This window comes from Thamnophis sirtalis, unplaced genomic scaffold, assembly GCF_051295495.1.
Source record: "Thamnophis sirtalis isolate CommonGarterSnake01/CBP01778 unplaced genomic scaffold, rThaSir2_p1.2 scaffold_11, whole genome shotgun sequence".
NCBI lineage: Eukaryota > Metazoa > Chordata > Lepidosauria > Squamata > Natricidae > Thamnophis > Thamnophis sirtalis.
This window is the reverse complement of record NW_028261391.1, coordinates 4,311,182-4,325,854: the sequence shown is the minus strand read 5'-3', so window position 1 is coordinate 4,325,854 and position 14,673 is coordinate 4,311,182. Positions and strand designations below refer to the sequence as shown.

The 14,673-nt window shown below is 47.5% G+C and overlaps 1 protein-coding gene across 1 annotated transcript in view; it reads right to left on the bottom strand.

The window, feature by feature from the left end:
* The window catches only part of CHRNG (cholinergic receptor nicotinic gamma subunit), a 29,014-nt gene that overhangs the window by 10,340 nt on the left and 4,001 nt on the right, over positions 1-14,673 (bottom strand). The window contains exons 2-6 of the mRNA XM_087726095.1: positions 11,986-12,125; positions 10,653-10,697; positions 9,569-9,678; positions 6,098-6,253; positions 4,806-4,897 (exon numbers count right to left, since the gene is read on the bottom strand). Of these exons, the coding sequence (XP_087582221.1) occupies positions 4,806-4,897; positions 6,098-6,253; positions 9,569-9,678; positions 10,653-10,697; positions 11,986-12,125 (543 nt within the window). The remainder of the gene's footprint in view (positions 1-4,805; positions 4,898-6,097; positions 6,254-9,568; positions 9,679-10,652; positions 10,698-11,985; positions 12,126-14,673) is intronic.

The following is a 14,673-nucleotide window of genomic DNA, read 5'->3' as shown; positions in this document are numbered from 1 at the left end:
GAAAGTAAACATCTGCCAGCTGTATTCACATGACATCCAAAGCCTGCTCCGCTCTAATCTTGGTTGGCTGCCGAAATGTGTTGCATTATGTGTGGTTGAAGATACCGCACCAATCCAACAGGGCAGGATTTTTGCACTCGGTAGGGCTTGGGCTAGATCAGGGGGCAGCAACCCGTGGCTCTGGAGCCGCATGTGGCTCTTTCATCCTGCTGCTGCGGCTCCCTGTCGCCAGTCGGCTCCACAATTGATAGGGCTTTCAGTTAGGACAGGTAGAGGAAAAGAGACACTGCGCTAGGAGGAGACTCTATGGTGGGGGAAGCGGACTTCCGGTCGGCTCCAGAATTGAACGGGAGGCTTCCGGTTAGGACCTTTGTGGCTCTTTGAGTGTTTAAGGTTGCCGACCCATGGGCTAGATAATGGAAGAACAGAATCACAGAGCTGGAAGGGACCTTGTAGTCCTTCATAGTCCAACCCTCTGCCCAATCAGGAGACCCTACACCATTTCTGACAGATGGCAGTCCACTCTCTTCTTGAAAGCCTCCAGTGATGAAACTCTCAGAACTTCCGAAGGCAACTTCTGTTCCACTGGTTGATTGTTCCCACTGTCAGAGAATTCCTCCTTATTTCCACGTTAAATCTCTCCTTGATCAGTTTCCATCCATTAATGAGCCGAGGTGGCGCAGTGGTTAGGGTGCAGTACTGCAGGCCACTTCAACTGACTGTTATCTGCAGTTCGGCGGTTCTAATCTCACCGGCTCAAGGTTGACTCAGCCTTCCATCCTTCCGAGGTGGGTGAAATGAGGACCCAGACTGTGGGGGCGATATGCTGACTCTGTAAACCGCTTAGAGAGGGCTGAAAGCCGTATGAAGCGGTATATAAGTCTAACTGCTATTGCTATTGCTATATTATTCCTCGGCTGGTCTTCAGGTGCTTGGGAGAATAGCTTGACCCCCCTCCTCTCTGTGGCAGCCCCTCAAATATTGGGAGACTACTATCATGTCTCCCCTGGTCCTTTTCTGCCCTAGACTACCCAGGCCCAGTTCCTGCAACCATTCTCCATATGTTTTAGTCTCCAGTCCCCTAATCCTCCTGGTTGCTCTTCTCTGCACTCTTTCTAGAGTCTCCACATCTTTTTTTATAGTGTGGTGATCAAAACTGGATGCAGTATCCTAAGCGTGGCCTTACTAAGGCTTTATAGAATGATATTACTACCTTCTTGTGTTCGCGTGCCCCGTTTTGCCTTCCAGGTAGAAGCAGGAGGCTTTCCAGGCCCAAAATGGGGCCCAGGGTGGATCGCATGGGCATGTACGGGGGTGGGGCACACGTGGGGAGTATCCCGTATGCATGCACCGGGGTGGGGCGCATGGGGGGGCATGTGCCCACATCTATAATAGCAATAGCAATAGCAGTTAGACTTATATACCGCTTCATAGGGCTTTCAGCCCTCTCTAAGCGGTTTACAGAGTCAGCATATTGCCCCCAACAACAATCTGGGTCCTCATTTCACCCACCTCGGAAGGATGGAAGGCTGAGTCAACCCTGAGCTGGTGAGATTTGAACAGCCGAACTGCAGAACTGCAGTCAGCTGAAGTAGCCTGCAGTGATGCATTTAACCACTGCGCCACCTCGGCTCTATAATATGCCCCCCATGCACCCCAGCCCCCGTGCATGCATACGGGACACTCCCCACATGTGCCTCTCCCCCTACATACATGTGTGACCCCCCCCCCATGCCCCATTTTGGTCCTGGTGCCCCCACACATACACATACGCGGCAGAGACCCGAAGACCAGGTGGCTGGCAGGAGGCACAAGCACATGCACAGTGGAACTGGGCCGGAGTGACGGCTGGCGTGCCCTCAGAGAGGACAAGTGGGACCCGTGCCCAAGGTTCGCCATCACAGATATAGACTATTTTGGCTCTGTAAATCGCAGCCAATGGCAGGTAACATTTATTGATTTATTTCATTTACCTGCAGAAGGATTTGTGAGAGGGCAGGAAACAGTAGTTAGAATAAGGAGCAGATAAATGGCCCAACATTGGGGAAAGACTGTGTTAAGGGCTATCTCCGTCACTTGATTTATTTAATTTCTATATAATGAAATCTAAATGCTATTTAAGGTATTGATTTCTCAGAGAGATGAGAGACGCACGCCAGGCTGGGAGACAAATGGGATTGAAAGAGCCCCCCCCCCCCCCCTCAAACACCATGCGGATAACAAGGCAGAGAGGATGACTTCAACCAAAGGAAAAAGGGAGAATGCATTTAATAACTGCAGCTAGATTGTTGGTGGCGCAATACTGGAAGAAGGAAGATTTGCCTACTATTCAAGAATGGACATTGAAAGTAACAAACTTAGTCGAGATGGCTAAAATATCTGCATATCTTAAGGACCATTCAAACGAGAGATATAAACTGGAATGGAAAAGATGGATTGATTATACTCAAAATAAATATGGGACTAAGAAATTCCAGATAGCTTATGATTAAAGACCAGGAATGATATAAATTGTCTAGAGCTAGTTTAGCAAGGAGGAGCTAAATAGCAGTAGACTTATATACCGCTTCATAGGGCTTTCAGCCCTCTCTAAGCGGTTTACAGAGAGTCAGCATATTGCCCCCAACAATCTGGGTCCTCATTTTACCCACCTCGGAAGGATGGAAGGCTGAGTCAACCCTGAGCCGGTGAGATTTGAACCGCTGACCTGCTGATCTAGCAGTAGCCTGCAGTGCTGCATTTAACCACTGCGCCACCTTGGCTCTATAAAGCTCAATTGAAAGATCAACTATCTTGATAATGGGTTTTTATCTTCTTGGCCGTTGATGACAAGAGGAACTGATGTAATTACTACTTAATACAATAGGATATATGCTATGTAATAGTATACATGTGATTATATGTTACGAAAGTGGAAAATAAAAAAAAGTATATTTTAAAAAAATTATCTTTTTTTCTTTTTAAGTGTATTTTAGATTGTTTAAATTTAAATTTAAAATTTAATTTAAATTTTTTTGTCAAAGATTTATACCCTGTATTGGTTCTGGGAAGTCGGGGGGGGGGGGCACGTTAGGGGGGACTGGGGGGGAGGGTGGGGGGGAGGGAAGTAAATATTTGTAAAAGTTTGTTTTTCAAAATTCTCATTAAAAAAAGGAAACTTTTGTCTTAATATATTTTAGACTGTGTTTGTTAAAAATCTATACCATGTACGGGCTCTGGGAAGTCAGGGGGGGGGGAAGGGAGGTGGGGGGGAGGGGGATATATAGTATGTGTTAGATTTCAATGTAACGCGATTGCACATGTATACTGTTGCTCTTTAATTTCACTGTAAAAATAGGACAATCTGAATATATTGACATATAGTAGAAATACATCGAAGGGGGGAGTAGAGGGATAGAAGAAAGAGGGGTAGAGAGGGTGGGAGAGAGGATTGGAGGGAGGGTGAGAAGGAAGGGAGGGAGTGTACCGGGAGAGGGGAATGGTAGAGGGGAGGGGAAGTAGGGTAGAGGAGAATGATGGAGGGAAGATGGAAAGTTGGAGGGGGGCGAAAGAAAGGGTGTATGGAGGGTCGAAGAGGTACATTGGGTTTCTATTTTGGGGGGTTTTGTTGACAAGAGGAATGGCTGTGTTTATTGTTTAATGTTATAGGGCCCCGGTTATGCACAGTATATATGTGAGTGTATGAAAATGAAAAATAGAAAAATAAAAACACATTTTCAATTTTAAAAAAGGAAACTTCTAACAGTTGGACCAAATAAAAAAATGACAATTATGCCGCAGATAAAGAGACCCAGTGCAAAGAGGCAGAGAAAAATTAGGAATAGTAGGTTTAATCTTCCTAGCCTCAAAAGCCCAGAGGGACTGGGCCAGCGACGCTAAAATAAAAGAAAAAAAGGGGGCCTACTAAGTTAGGAGAAAGGCTTTTGAAAAAAAATCTCATCGAACAATTAAAATGCAGAGATATGACATCCATGACAGAGGTGCGCAAATTGTTAAGATTCTGATTCTTCCAGCTGGAACATCTGGCTATAGCAATAGCAATAGCAGTTAGACTTATATACCGCTTCATAGGGCTTTCAGCCCTCTCTAAGCGGTTTACAGAGTCAGCATATCTCCCCCCCACAGTCTGGGTCCTCATTTCACCCACCTCGGAAGGATGGAAGGCTGAGTCAACCTTGAGCCGGTGAGATTTGAACCGCCGAACTGCAGATAGCAGTCAGCTGAAGTGGCCTGCAGTACTGCACCCTAACCACTGCGCCACCTCGGCTCAATATGGCTATGAAAAGCTGAGTAAAGGAGAGCCGTGATGAGAAGCATTGCTCCAAATCTCTCGACTTCCAGAAGACCAACTAATTCAGGACTACAGTAGATAAGGAGATGGTGCTAATGGAAATACGAAGGAGGCTTCGACGTTGTGGACCCCCTGCGGAAAAACTAGAGGCCAGTTTGGCGGAGTAGAATAACAGAAGAACCGAGTTTGGGAAGGACCTTGGAGATCTTCTAGTCCATCCCCCTGCTCAAGCAGGAGACCCTAAACCAGTGACGGCGAACCTTTTGTGGCTCATGTGCCAAAAGTGGGGGAAGCGCAGAGGGGGGTCGTACATGGTGAGAGAGCTTATTGGAACCTCCATGTTCAAGGACAGTCTAACCTGGAATGACATCACGAGGAAGGCGGGGAGCAAGGAGGAAAGTGACTTTCAACAAGAGGCATCAGGTGGTTCCCTGATGGTACCAATGCTAGGATGACCCTTCGGATGTAGCGAGACCCGAGTCGCATGCCGAAATCCTTCCTCCCACCTGCTTACCTGTGAAATCTTCGATAACAACCCATTCAATTGTTGTCTCCTCTTCGACAGTCAACAGGAGGTTGATCTCAAGGGCATTGTAGGTCTGAGATCTTGCAAGGAGAAGACACACAACTAGGATCAATTCATGGCATTGGGGATGCTGGAGGAAGGTGGGAATCACCTCCTTCTCCAACTCCTCCTCCTCCAGCTCCTCCTCCTCTTCCTGCAACTCCTCTTCTCTTCCTCCAGCTCCTCCTCCTCCAGCTCCTCCTCCTCGTCCTCCAATTCCTTCACCACTTCCTCAAACTCCTCCTCCTCCAGCTCCTCCTCTAACTCCTCTAACAACTCCTCCCGGAATTCCTCCAGCTCCTCCTCCTCCGGCTCCTCCTTCTTTAACTCCTCCAGCTCCTCCTCCTCTTCCTCCAATTCCTTTACCACTTCCTCAAACTCCTCCTCCTCCAGCTCCTCCTCTAACTCCTCTAACAACTCCTCCTGTAATTCCTCCAGCTCCTCCTCCTCCAGCTCCTCCTCCTCCAGCTCCTCCTCCTTTAACTCCTCCAGCTCCTCCTCCTCCTCCTCCAATTCCTCCACCACTTCCTGAAACTCCTCCTCCTCCAGCTCCTCCTCTAACTCCTCTAACAACTCCTCCTGTAATTCCTCCAGCTCCTCCTCCTCCAGCTCCTCCTCCTTTAACTCCTCCAGCTCCTCCTCCTCTTCCTCCAACTCCTCTTCTCTTCCTCCAGCTCCTCCTCCTCCTCCTCCAATTCTTCCACCACTTCCTCAAACTCCTCCTCCATCTCCTCCTCCTCTAACTCCTCTAACAACTCCTCCTGTAATTCCTCCAGCTCCTCCTCCTCCAAGTCCTCCTCCTCCAGCTCCTCCAACTCTTCCTCCTCCTCTTCCTCCAACAACTCCTCCTCCAGCTCCTCCTCCAATTCCTCCTCCTCCAGCTCCTCCTCCTCTAACTCCTCCAGCTTCTTCTCCTCTTCCTCCAACTCTCCTCCTCCAGCTCCTCCTCCATCTGCAACTCCTCCTTCTCCACCACCCCATCATCACCTCCCCCAGCCCTTCTTCCTCCTCTCCTCTCTATGATCTGGCCCACTCAGCCAATGGCAGGATTGAAAAGGACGATCTGAAAGTCCTATCAAATGTAGCCCGTGTTTCAATGGCCCTGCTTTAATCTGTAGAACTTTCTCCCAAGGCCACCACCAAGAAGACCTTGAAGGCCACTCAGATGAGCCTTCCCTTCCCCATCCTACTCCTTCCTCCCTCCCCATCCTATCCCCCCTACCACCAAAGGAAGCACTCACTGGAACACCATGGAGCAATTTTGCCAATCGAAGGGGAAGTAGGTGACGAAAATGGAGCAGACGCTCTGATAAATAGCTGGGGGCAACCAAGTGATGCTCCCATCAGGTGATAACAAAGCGTTGGTGTACAAGGCCACATCAAAGACCCCATCGATGCTGCAAGGAAGAAGGGTGGAAAGAGATCAGACATGAGGGCAGTGGTGAAATTCAAAAAAATGTTCCTTACCCGTTTGGTGGGCGTGGCTTGGTGGTCATGTGATCGGGAGGGCGTGTCTTGGTGGTTATGTGGCCGTGTGGGCGTGGCTTGGTGCAACAAGCAGGGCCACAGAGAGCTCAAAAACAAACCGTCGCACTTTACACAAAAAGAACACAAAAGCTACACAACCGACTCACACACAATCTCACACCCAATCGGCGGCGACAATCAGTTTACAGGTTGTAAAGCTGTGCCACGCGATCGTCAGAACCTTTTTTTTTTTTTACTTTTTAAAATCTTTTTTTACCACCTATTCCCCCGAACCAGTAGTAAAAAAAAAATACTTTTTAAAAAGTTTTTTAAAAGGTTCCGACGATCAGCTGTGTCGCCTGATCGCCTGAACCTTTAAAAAAAAACTTTTTAAAGCAATTTTTACTACTGGCTCAGGTGAATTGGTATCATTTCACCCCTGAATGGGGGGCCCTTGGTGCTCTCTGAGCTTGCTTGTTTTCTGGGAGACGTTTCGTCACCGAATTAGGTAACGTCATCAGTGTTACCGATAGTAAGGAGTGCTATTTGCTGTCAGTTTTGATTCTGATGTGTGATTCTGGCCTGTGTGGTTGGGGTTAGGGATTCTTTGACTGTGCTGTTTACTGACGGCTCTTGGGCAGTTTCTTAATTGGGGTATCCTTTACTTTATTGTTGGTCTGAAGTTGAGCTTGGAATTAATCTATGCTGATCTGGGTGCTGATTACTGGTGGAGAAACTCAAACTCAAGGATGCAGCCCATGGAGTGCTTAGATCTGGCCCGCAGGGCTGCCCTAGAAACAGCAAAGGACCGGCCTGTGGTGTGTCTGCCAGCTAAAACGGAGCTCGTGGCCCCCCCAGGCGCCATTTTTTTCTGGCAAAAGGCTAGCAAAACAAACTAAAAAGAAAAAAAGAAGTGTTTTCCCTTTTCAGCATCTGAGCATGCAAGAAGGGACAGGGAAGGAGAAAGGGAAAGAGGAAAGATGAAGAAAAAGATGGGGAAATGGGAAGACAGCAAGGAAGGAAGAAGAAGGAAAGAGGGGAAGGAAGAAGAAAGGAGAATGAAGAGGGAAGGAAAAAGAAGAGAAGGAAGGAAGGAGAAAGAAGAGGGAAGGGAAAAGAAAAGGAAGGAAGGAAGAAGAAAGGAGAATGAAGAGGGAAGGAAAAAGAAGAGAAGGAAGAAAGGAGAAAGAAGAGGGAAGGAAAAAGAAAAGGAAGGAAGGAAGAAGAAAGGAGAATGAAGAGGGAAGGAAAAAGAAGAGAAGGAAGGAAGGAGAAAGAAGGGAGGAAAAAGAAAAGGAAGGAAGGAAGGAAGGAAGAAGAAAGGAGAATGAAGAGGGAAGGAAAAAGAAGAGAAGGAAGGAAGGAGAAAGAAGGGAGGAAAAAGAAAAGGAAGGAAGGAAGGAAGGAAGGAAGGAAGAAGAAAGGAGAATGAAGAGGGAAGGAAAAAGAAGAGAAGGAAGGAAGGAGAAAGAAGGGAGGAAAAAGAAAAGGAAAGAAGGAAGGAAGGAAAAAGAAAGGAGAATGAAGAGGGAAGGAAAAAGAAGAGAAGGAAGGAAGGAGATTATAATGAGAGGGAGGGAGGGTCTTAGCACTTGGCCACCAGAGGCGCCCCCTAACATGAATGATGTCAAGCTGGCCACACCCACCCACCCACCCCGAGATCAAACACAACCTGATGCGCCCTTCAATGAGTTTGACACCCCTATGCTGGAGTCTTTTTTTTCTCTTTTGGGCTGGTTGATTGTCTCTTCGGTAGATGTTGTTAATGTCTATGTGTCTGTTGATGGCCGATTTGTCAGAATGCCAGACTTCTAGAAATTCCCTGGCATTTTTGGACTTGGCCCGGCCTAGGTTGTGAAATTAAAGGATTTTTGCCATGCCTTCTGGCTGCTAGTTGGTGTTCATTAATGCCTTCTGCCAGTCTTCTGCCCGTTTGTCCTACATTGTGGTTGTTGCAATCCTTACACTGTATGTTGTATATGACCCTTTTTTTTCTCCTTTAGAGATCAGAAAGGTTTGGGGGCTTCCATTTTCGGTCCGGCTGGCCTCACCGAAGGGGCACCTAGTTTTCACCATTTCATCTCTCTGTCATCTTTTTATAAGGACCCCCGTAATCCCTTGGGGGGATAGAGTCTGAGCAACTTAATGGAGCTGGCAGAATATTTCCTGGCCAGATGCCTTTCCTGTTGCCAATGGGGAGCTTTGTTCAGGAGATATGTTCTCATTGTGATAACATATCTCCAAAGAGAGAAATATCTGCCTCTACCTAGGATTGAGCTCCACCTCTAGGCCACCGCACCAGAACAGAAAACAGGAAAAAAACAATAACAACAGGAAAAAAAAGTTGAAAGGGACCTTGGAGGTCTTCTAGTCCAACCCCCTGCCTAGGCAGGAAACCCTATACCGTTCCAGACAAATGGCTATCCAACATCTTCTGAAAGACTTCCAGTGTTGGGGCATTCACAACTTCTGGAGGCAATTTCTGTTCCACTGATTAATTGTTCTCACTGTCAGGAAATTTCTCCTCAGTTCTAAGTTGCTTCTCTCCTTGATTAGTTTCCACTCATTGCTTCTTGTTCTACCCTCCAGGTGCCTTGGGGAATAGCTTGACTCCCTCTTCTTTGTGGCAACCCCTGAGATATTGGAAGACTGCTATCATGTCTCCCCCGGTCCTTCTTTTCATTAAACTAGATATACCCAGTTCCCGCTCTTCATATGTTTTGGCCTCCAGTCCCCTAATCATTCTTGTTGCTGACTCATTTCATCTCTCTGTCCCTCAAACCGTTTGGTCCAGAGGTGGAATTCAACAGGTTCTGAGCAGTTCTGGAGAACCAGTAGCGGAAATTTTGAGTAGTTCGGAGGACCGGTAAATACCATCTCTGGCTGGCCCCGCCCCCATCTATTCTCTGCCTCCCGAGTCCCAGCTGATCAGCAGGGAATGGGGATTTTGCAGTATCCTTCCCCTGCCACTCCCACCAAGCCACGCCCACCAAGCCATGCCCACCAAGCCATGCCACGCCCATCAAGCCACACCCACAGAACTAGTAGTAAAAAGATTTGAATCCCACCACTGATTTGGTCCCTTTTCAAAAAATGCCCTCGGGATGCTCAGAATGCCTCACCCGGTGGGGGATTGATCCCTTGTGGATACATGGAAGGGTCCAACTAGATTAGGATATATACGACACAAAGAATTGCCATCAGAGGGACATGGAAAGCAAAAGCAACTTTTGCAAACTACTGACTTGTTCTCCAGGACTATATCTGGCAGCCAGATCAACTTTGAAGGGATCCGCAAACATTTGATGTTGCCATACTCTTCTGGGTCCCACTGCAGACGGTAATCTCTCCATTTCTGGCGACAACAAACTTTATTACTCATATTGGCTTGGCAAATATCAACAAGAGAAGGAACTATTACTACAGCTATTATGATTGTGGGTTGAGCAGGGACAAAAACAGCCAGAGAAATGATTGACGTCTGGGAAACGGGCCCCTTGTCAGTCAATAGGAGTGTTGATTTACCACCAGCCTATCAGGTCCTTAGGAGCTGAGGTCACAGGGGTATAAGAGCCGAGGTGGCACAGTGGTTAGGGTGCAGTACTGCAGGCCACTTCAGCTGAATGTTATCTGCAGTTCAGCGGTTCAAATCTTCAAATTAGCAATAGCAGTTAGACTTATATACCGCTTCATAAGGCTTTCAGCCCTCTCTAAGCGGTTTACAGAGTCAGCATCTCGCCCCCACAATCTGGGTCCTCATTTTACCCATCTCGGAAGGATGGAAGGCTGAGTCAACCCTGAGCTGGTGAGATTTGAACCGCTGAACTGCTGATAGCAGTCAGCTGAAGTGGCCTGCAGTACTGCACTCTACCCACTGTGCCACCTCGGCTCTTCAATTGTCTCCTGCAAACTTCACTCCCCTTTTGCTCCTCTTTTATTCCCTCTGGGAGGGGCCATTCATCATCCACCTGTGGCCTTACTCCCAAATCGACCCCTGCTCTTTAGCTGTTCCCTTCGTCTGGACACTCTGCGCATGCGCACACTGGGAACAGGCTCCAGCTGTTCTTCTGCCTCACTGATGTCTGACTCTGAAGGCAGCTGATAACTGGCATACAGCTCTGGCCCCCTCTCTGCCTCTGACATAGAGCCCTCGTCAGAGCCTTCCCCAGACTCCAGGACTGGCCCATCTTCCTCCCCAACCTCCTCACTGTCCGAGTCTGGCACCAGCTCCGCTGGCGGGCCAAAAGAGCAACTGAGTTAAGCTGCCTGTTTAACAGGAGTCACAGACATTCCCACAAAAACACGTAATGGCCCTGGGTCTTTACTTACCATCTCTACCCACACATTCGTTGTGAGAGCTTCATCAATCTCGTTCTGGAAAAGCACAAAAGAAATGGGATTAAAGGTAATCTTTGATTTATGACCGTTCGCTTAATGATGGCTCAAAGTTATGACGGTCTCAGAAAAAGTGACTCGTGAACCATCAGTCAAATTACGACCATCGCACCGCCAGTAATAACAGGATTATGGGCCCTGGGCAAAGCCGTGTACTGGGGCCCCTACGACAGCTACTCACAGGAATAAAAATGTAACCCAGCCTATGGGAAACCATAGCCGGTCACAAGCCCGGATAAATGGGGAGTGTTGGTTCCCGTGGCGACGGAACCGTGAAACAAGCTGAGAACCCAATGGCAGGACAACACACGGATAAACAACTCTGTAATCCGTGACGTTCTGCCTTTGGCCTTCAGAATGCAACGGTCACTGCCTTGTGGACGTTGACATTTACAAAGATTAAGTCCAAGTAAGTCCAATAAAAATGTAAACGGTTGATAAAAATTAAACATATATTTACAAGTTAGTATTAATTTGAAAATGCAGTAAAATAGCTAAACATAATAATAACAATAGCAATAGCAGTTAGACTTATATACCGCTTCATAGGGCTTTCAGCCCTCTCTAAGCGGTTTACAGAGTCAGCATATCGCCCCCAACAACAATCCGGGTCCTCATTTTACCCACCTCGGAAGGATGGAAGGCTGAGTCAACCCTGAGCCGGTGAGATTTGAACAGCCAAACTGCAGAACTGCAGTCAGCCGAAGTAGCCTGCAGTGCTGCATTTAACCACTGTGCCACCTCGGCTCTATAAATAATAAATATGTTGCTGTATGTATATGCTACAAGGTGCACTGAAGGGTTACCATATACAGATTACATACAGTGGCCGAGGTGGCGTAGTGATTAAATGCAGCACTGCAGGCTACCTCAGCTGACTGCAGTTCTGCAGTTCGGCTGTTCAAATCTCACCGGCTCAGGGTTGACTCAGCCTTCCATCCTTCCGAGGTGGGTAAAATGAGGACCCGGATTGTTGTTGGGGGCGATATGCTGTAAACCGCTTAGAGAGGGCTGAAAGCCCTAGGAAGCGGTATATAAGTCTAACTGCTATTGCTATTGTTATTGCTATGAAGAGGGGGGTGGGCCTTGGTCTTCATCTGACCCCCCCCTCTCCCTTGTTCTACCTCTCCCCTGCTCTTCCCAGCCTGACTTTGCCCTTCCCTAGTTTCCTCGTCAGCCAATGGACTTCCCCCTCGGATTCAGACTCCGACGGGAGCGTGACACATCCCGAAAGTCCCCAAGAAGGGATGACAACCCCGTTCCTTACCAGGGAGATTAAGTTGGTGAGCGTCATCTTGAGAGAAACATTGACGATCTCCTCCTTGTCTGAAGCGGGGCGAAAATTCCGGTTATAACCGACCATCAGATCGTTGTAAAGCTGCTCCTCCTGATTCCGGCACAGGACGACTGGAAAAGAAGAAAGGGCAGTGCAATGCAGTGAGTCATGTGCAGATCTGTACACTGGGGAAACAAAACGACCACTTCACAGACGCATGGCACAACATAGGAGAACCTGTCAGGACCAGATTCAACAGTCCAGTTGCATTTGAAAGGCAAAGTCTGCTCTTTTGAAGACAGCAAAGTCTACATTTTGGAGAGAGAAGACCGCTGGTTTGACATTGGCTATCTCCAGTCTACAACACAGGAGTCCTTTCAGCAGTTCTAAGACGGCTCCACACACATTTGCACCACTCAGGTAACCCCGAGGACACAGATCAACCTCCAAGTGGCCTCAACGACCCTCTAAAAGGATGCAAATGACCAGCTGTCTACAAGGAATATGAATCCTGAGGGTCACCTGAGGACACAGATAAATGTCCAGGTGGCCTCAAGGACCCTCTAAAAGGATGCAGAGGACCAGCTGCCTGCAAGGAATATGAACCCTGAGGGTCACCTGAGGACACAGATAAACCTCCACGTGGCCTCAATGACTCTCTGAAAGGATGCAAATGACCAGCTGTCTGCAAGGAATATGAATCCTGAGGGTCACCTGAGGACACAGATAAATGTCCAAGTGGCCTCAATGACCCTCTAAAAGGATGCAAATGACCAGCTGTCTGCAAGGAATATGAATCCTTCCATTCCCCACCATCCGGTCAGAGCTGAAGAAGCTTCTTGGATGAGAAGCAAAACGCCTTCAAAGAAGAACCAGAAAGTCTACCTTTGGGACAACCGTGACCTGGATGACTGAGAATCTCCATAGACACTTAACTTGGTTACTGGATTAACCCATAATTCACCAGACCATAAACCAACCAACCGACCAATCTAAGTTGGCAGAACATATGAAGCCCACCCACCCAGCCCAAAAAACCCCAACCTTAATAATAAGGCTAGTTAACCAAGCTTAGCAAGTTGAACAAATGTCCTGGTCAGGTCTTTGACTAATCTGGGTTTAAGATAATGTCTGAACACAGCCCACAATTAAACTACTCCTGATGCATTTTAGGAAAAGGGTCTTCTGAACCTCTCAGGAAAGCTATCTGCCAACATCTGCTGTCCCTTCCCAATTTTGACGTGAATGCATTTTTGCCAGACCTATATATCACATAAGTAAAGGTAACGGTTCTCCTCGTACATTTGTGCTAGTCGTTCCCGACTCTAGGGGGCGTTGGTGACCATCTCCGTTTCAAAGCCGAAGAGTCAGCGCTGTCCGAAGACGTCTCCGTGGTCATGTGGCCGGCATGACTAAACGCCGAAGGCGCACGGAACACTATTCCCTTCCCACCAAAGGTGGTCCCTATTTTTCTTGAAAAAGGTTTTTATTTTCCATTTTTTTCATTTTCATACACTCACATATATACTGTGCATAGCCAGAGCCATACAACATTAAACAATAATCGCAGCAATTCCTCTTGTCAACAATACCCCCCAAAATAGAAACCCAATATACCTCTTCCACTCCGTACACCTCTTTCTTCCACCCCCCTCCAACTTTCTATCTTCCCTCCAACATTCCCCTCTACCCTACTTCCCCTCCCCCTCTACCACTCCTCTCTCCCGGTACACTCCCTCCCTTCCTTCTCACCCTCCCTCCCATCCTCTCTCCCACCCTCTCTACCCATCTTTCTTCTATCCCTCTACTCCTCCCTTTGGTGTATTTCCACTATATGTCAATGTACTTAACTTATCCTATTTTTACAGAGAAATTAAAGAAAAACAGTATACATGTGAAGTCGCATTACATTGAAATCTAACACATTGCCATTGCCGACATGTTTTTTTTAATTAGTTTTTCAAGGTCTTCTTTCACGGTGGCCAGCATGACTCAACGCTGAAGGAGCACGGAAGGCTGTGACCTTCCCACCAAAGGTGGTCCCTATTTTTCTACTTGCATTTTTACATGCTGTCGAACTGCTAGGTTGGCAGAAGCTGGGACAAGTCACGGGAGCTCCCTCCGTTACGTGGCGCTAGGGATTCGAACCGCCGAACTGCCGACTCTTCCGATCGAAAAGCTCAGCGTCTTAGCCACTGAGCCACCGCATCCCTCATCCTATCACATACGCTGTCTTAAATATGCAAAAAGATGGGTGGTTTTTTTTTAATGGGAAAAAAACCCCCTCATCTCCATCCTCCTCTATCTCTCTGTTGCCTTTTCTCTGATCATGTTTGGTCTGCATTAAAATATAAACGCAACAACAGATTAACTCCTGGGCCATTTCAGGAACTAAAATGAGCATTTAATTAGGGAAGCTGCCGTTTTGTTTTCGGTCCAAATGGATTAATAATAAACAGCGCTCCGGTTCGTGGCTGGAATCCCTCCCTATCTGGTGCACAGTTCGTTGCCTGGCTAATGACTTAAAAAAAAATCCTTTCCATTATTAAATTATTAGAGAAAAGCAAACCACCCAATAGATGCTAAGGGCTCAGCCTGGGGAGAAACTTTGACAGATTAACCTGCATTAGGATAATTGCCACTGCTTGGCCTGGGTGCGTAGGAGTCCGAATTTTGATG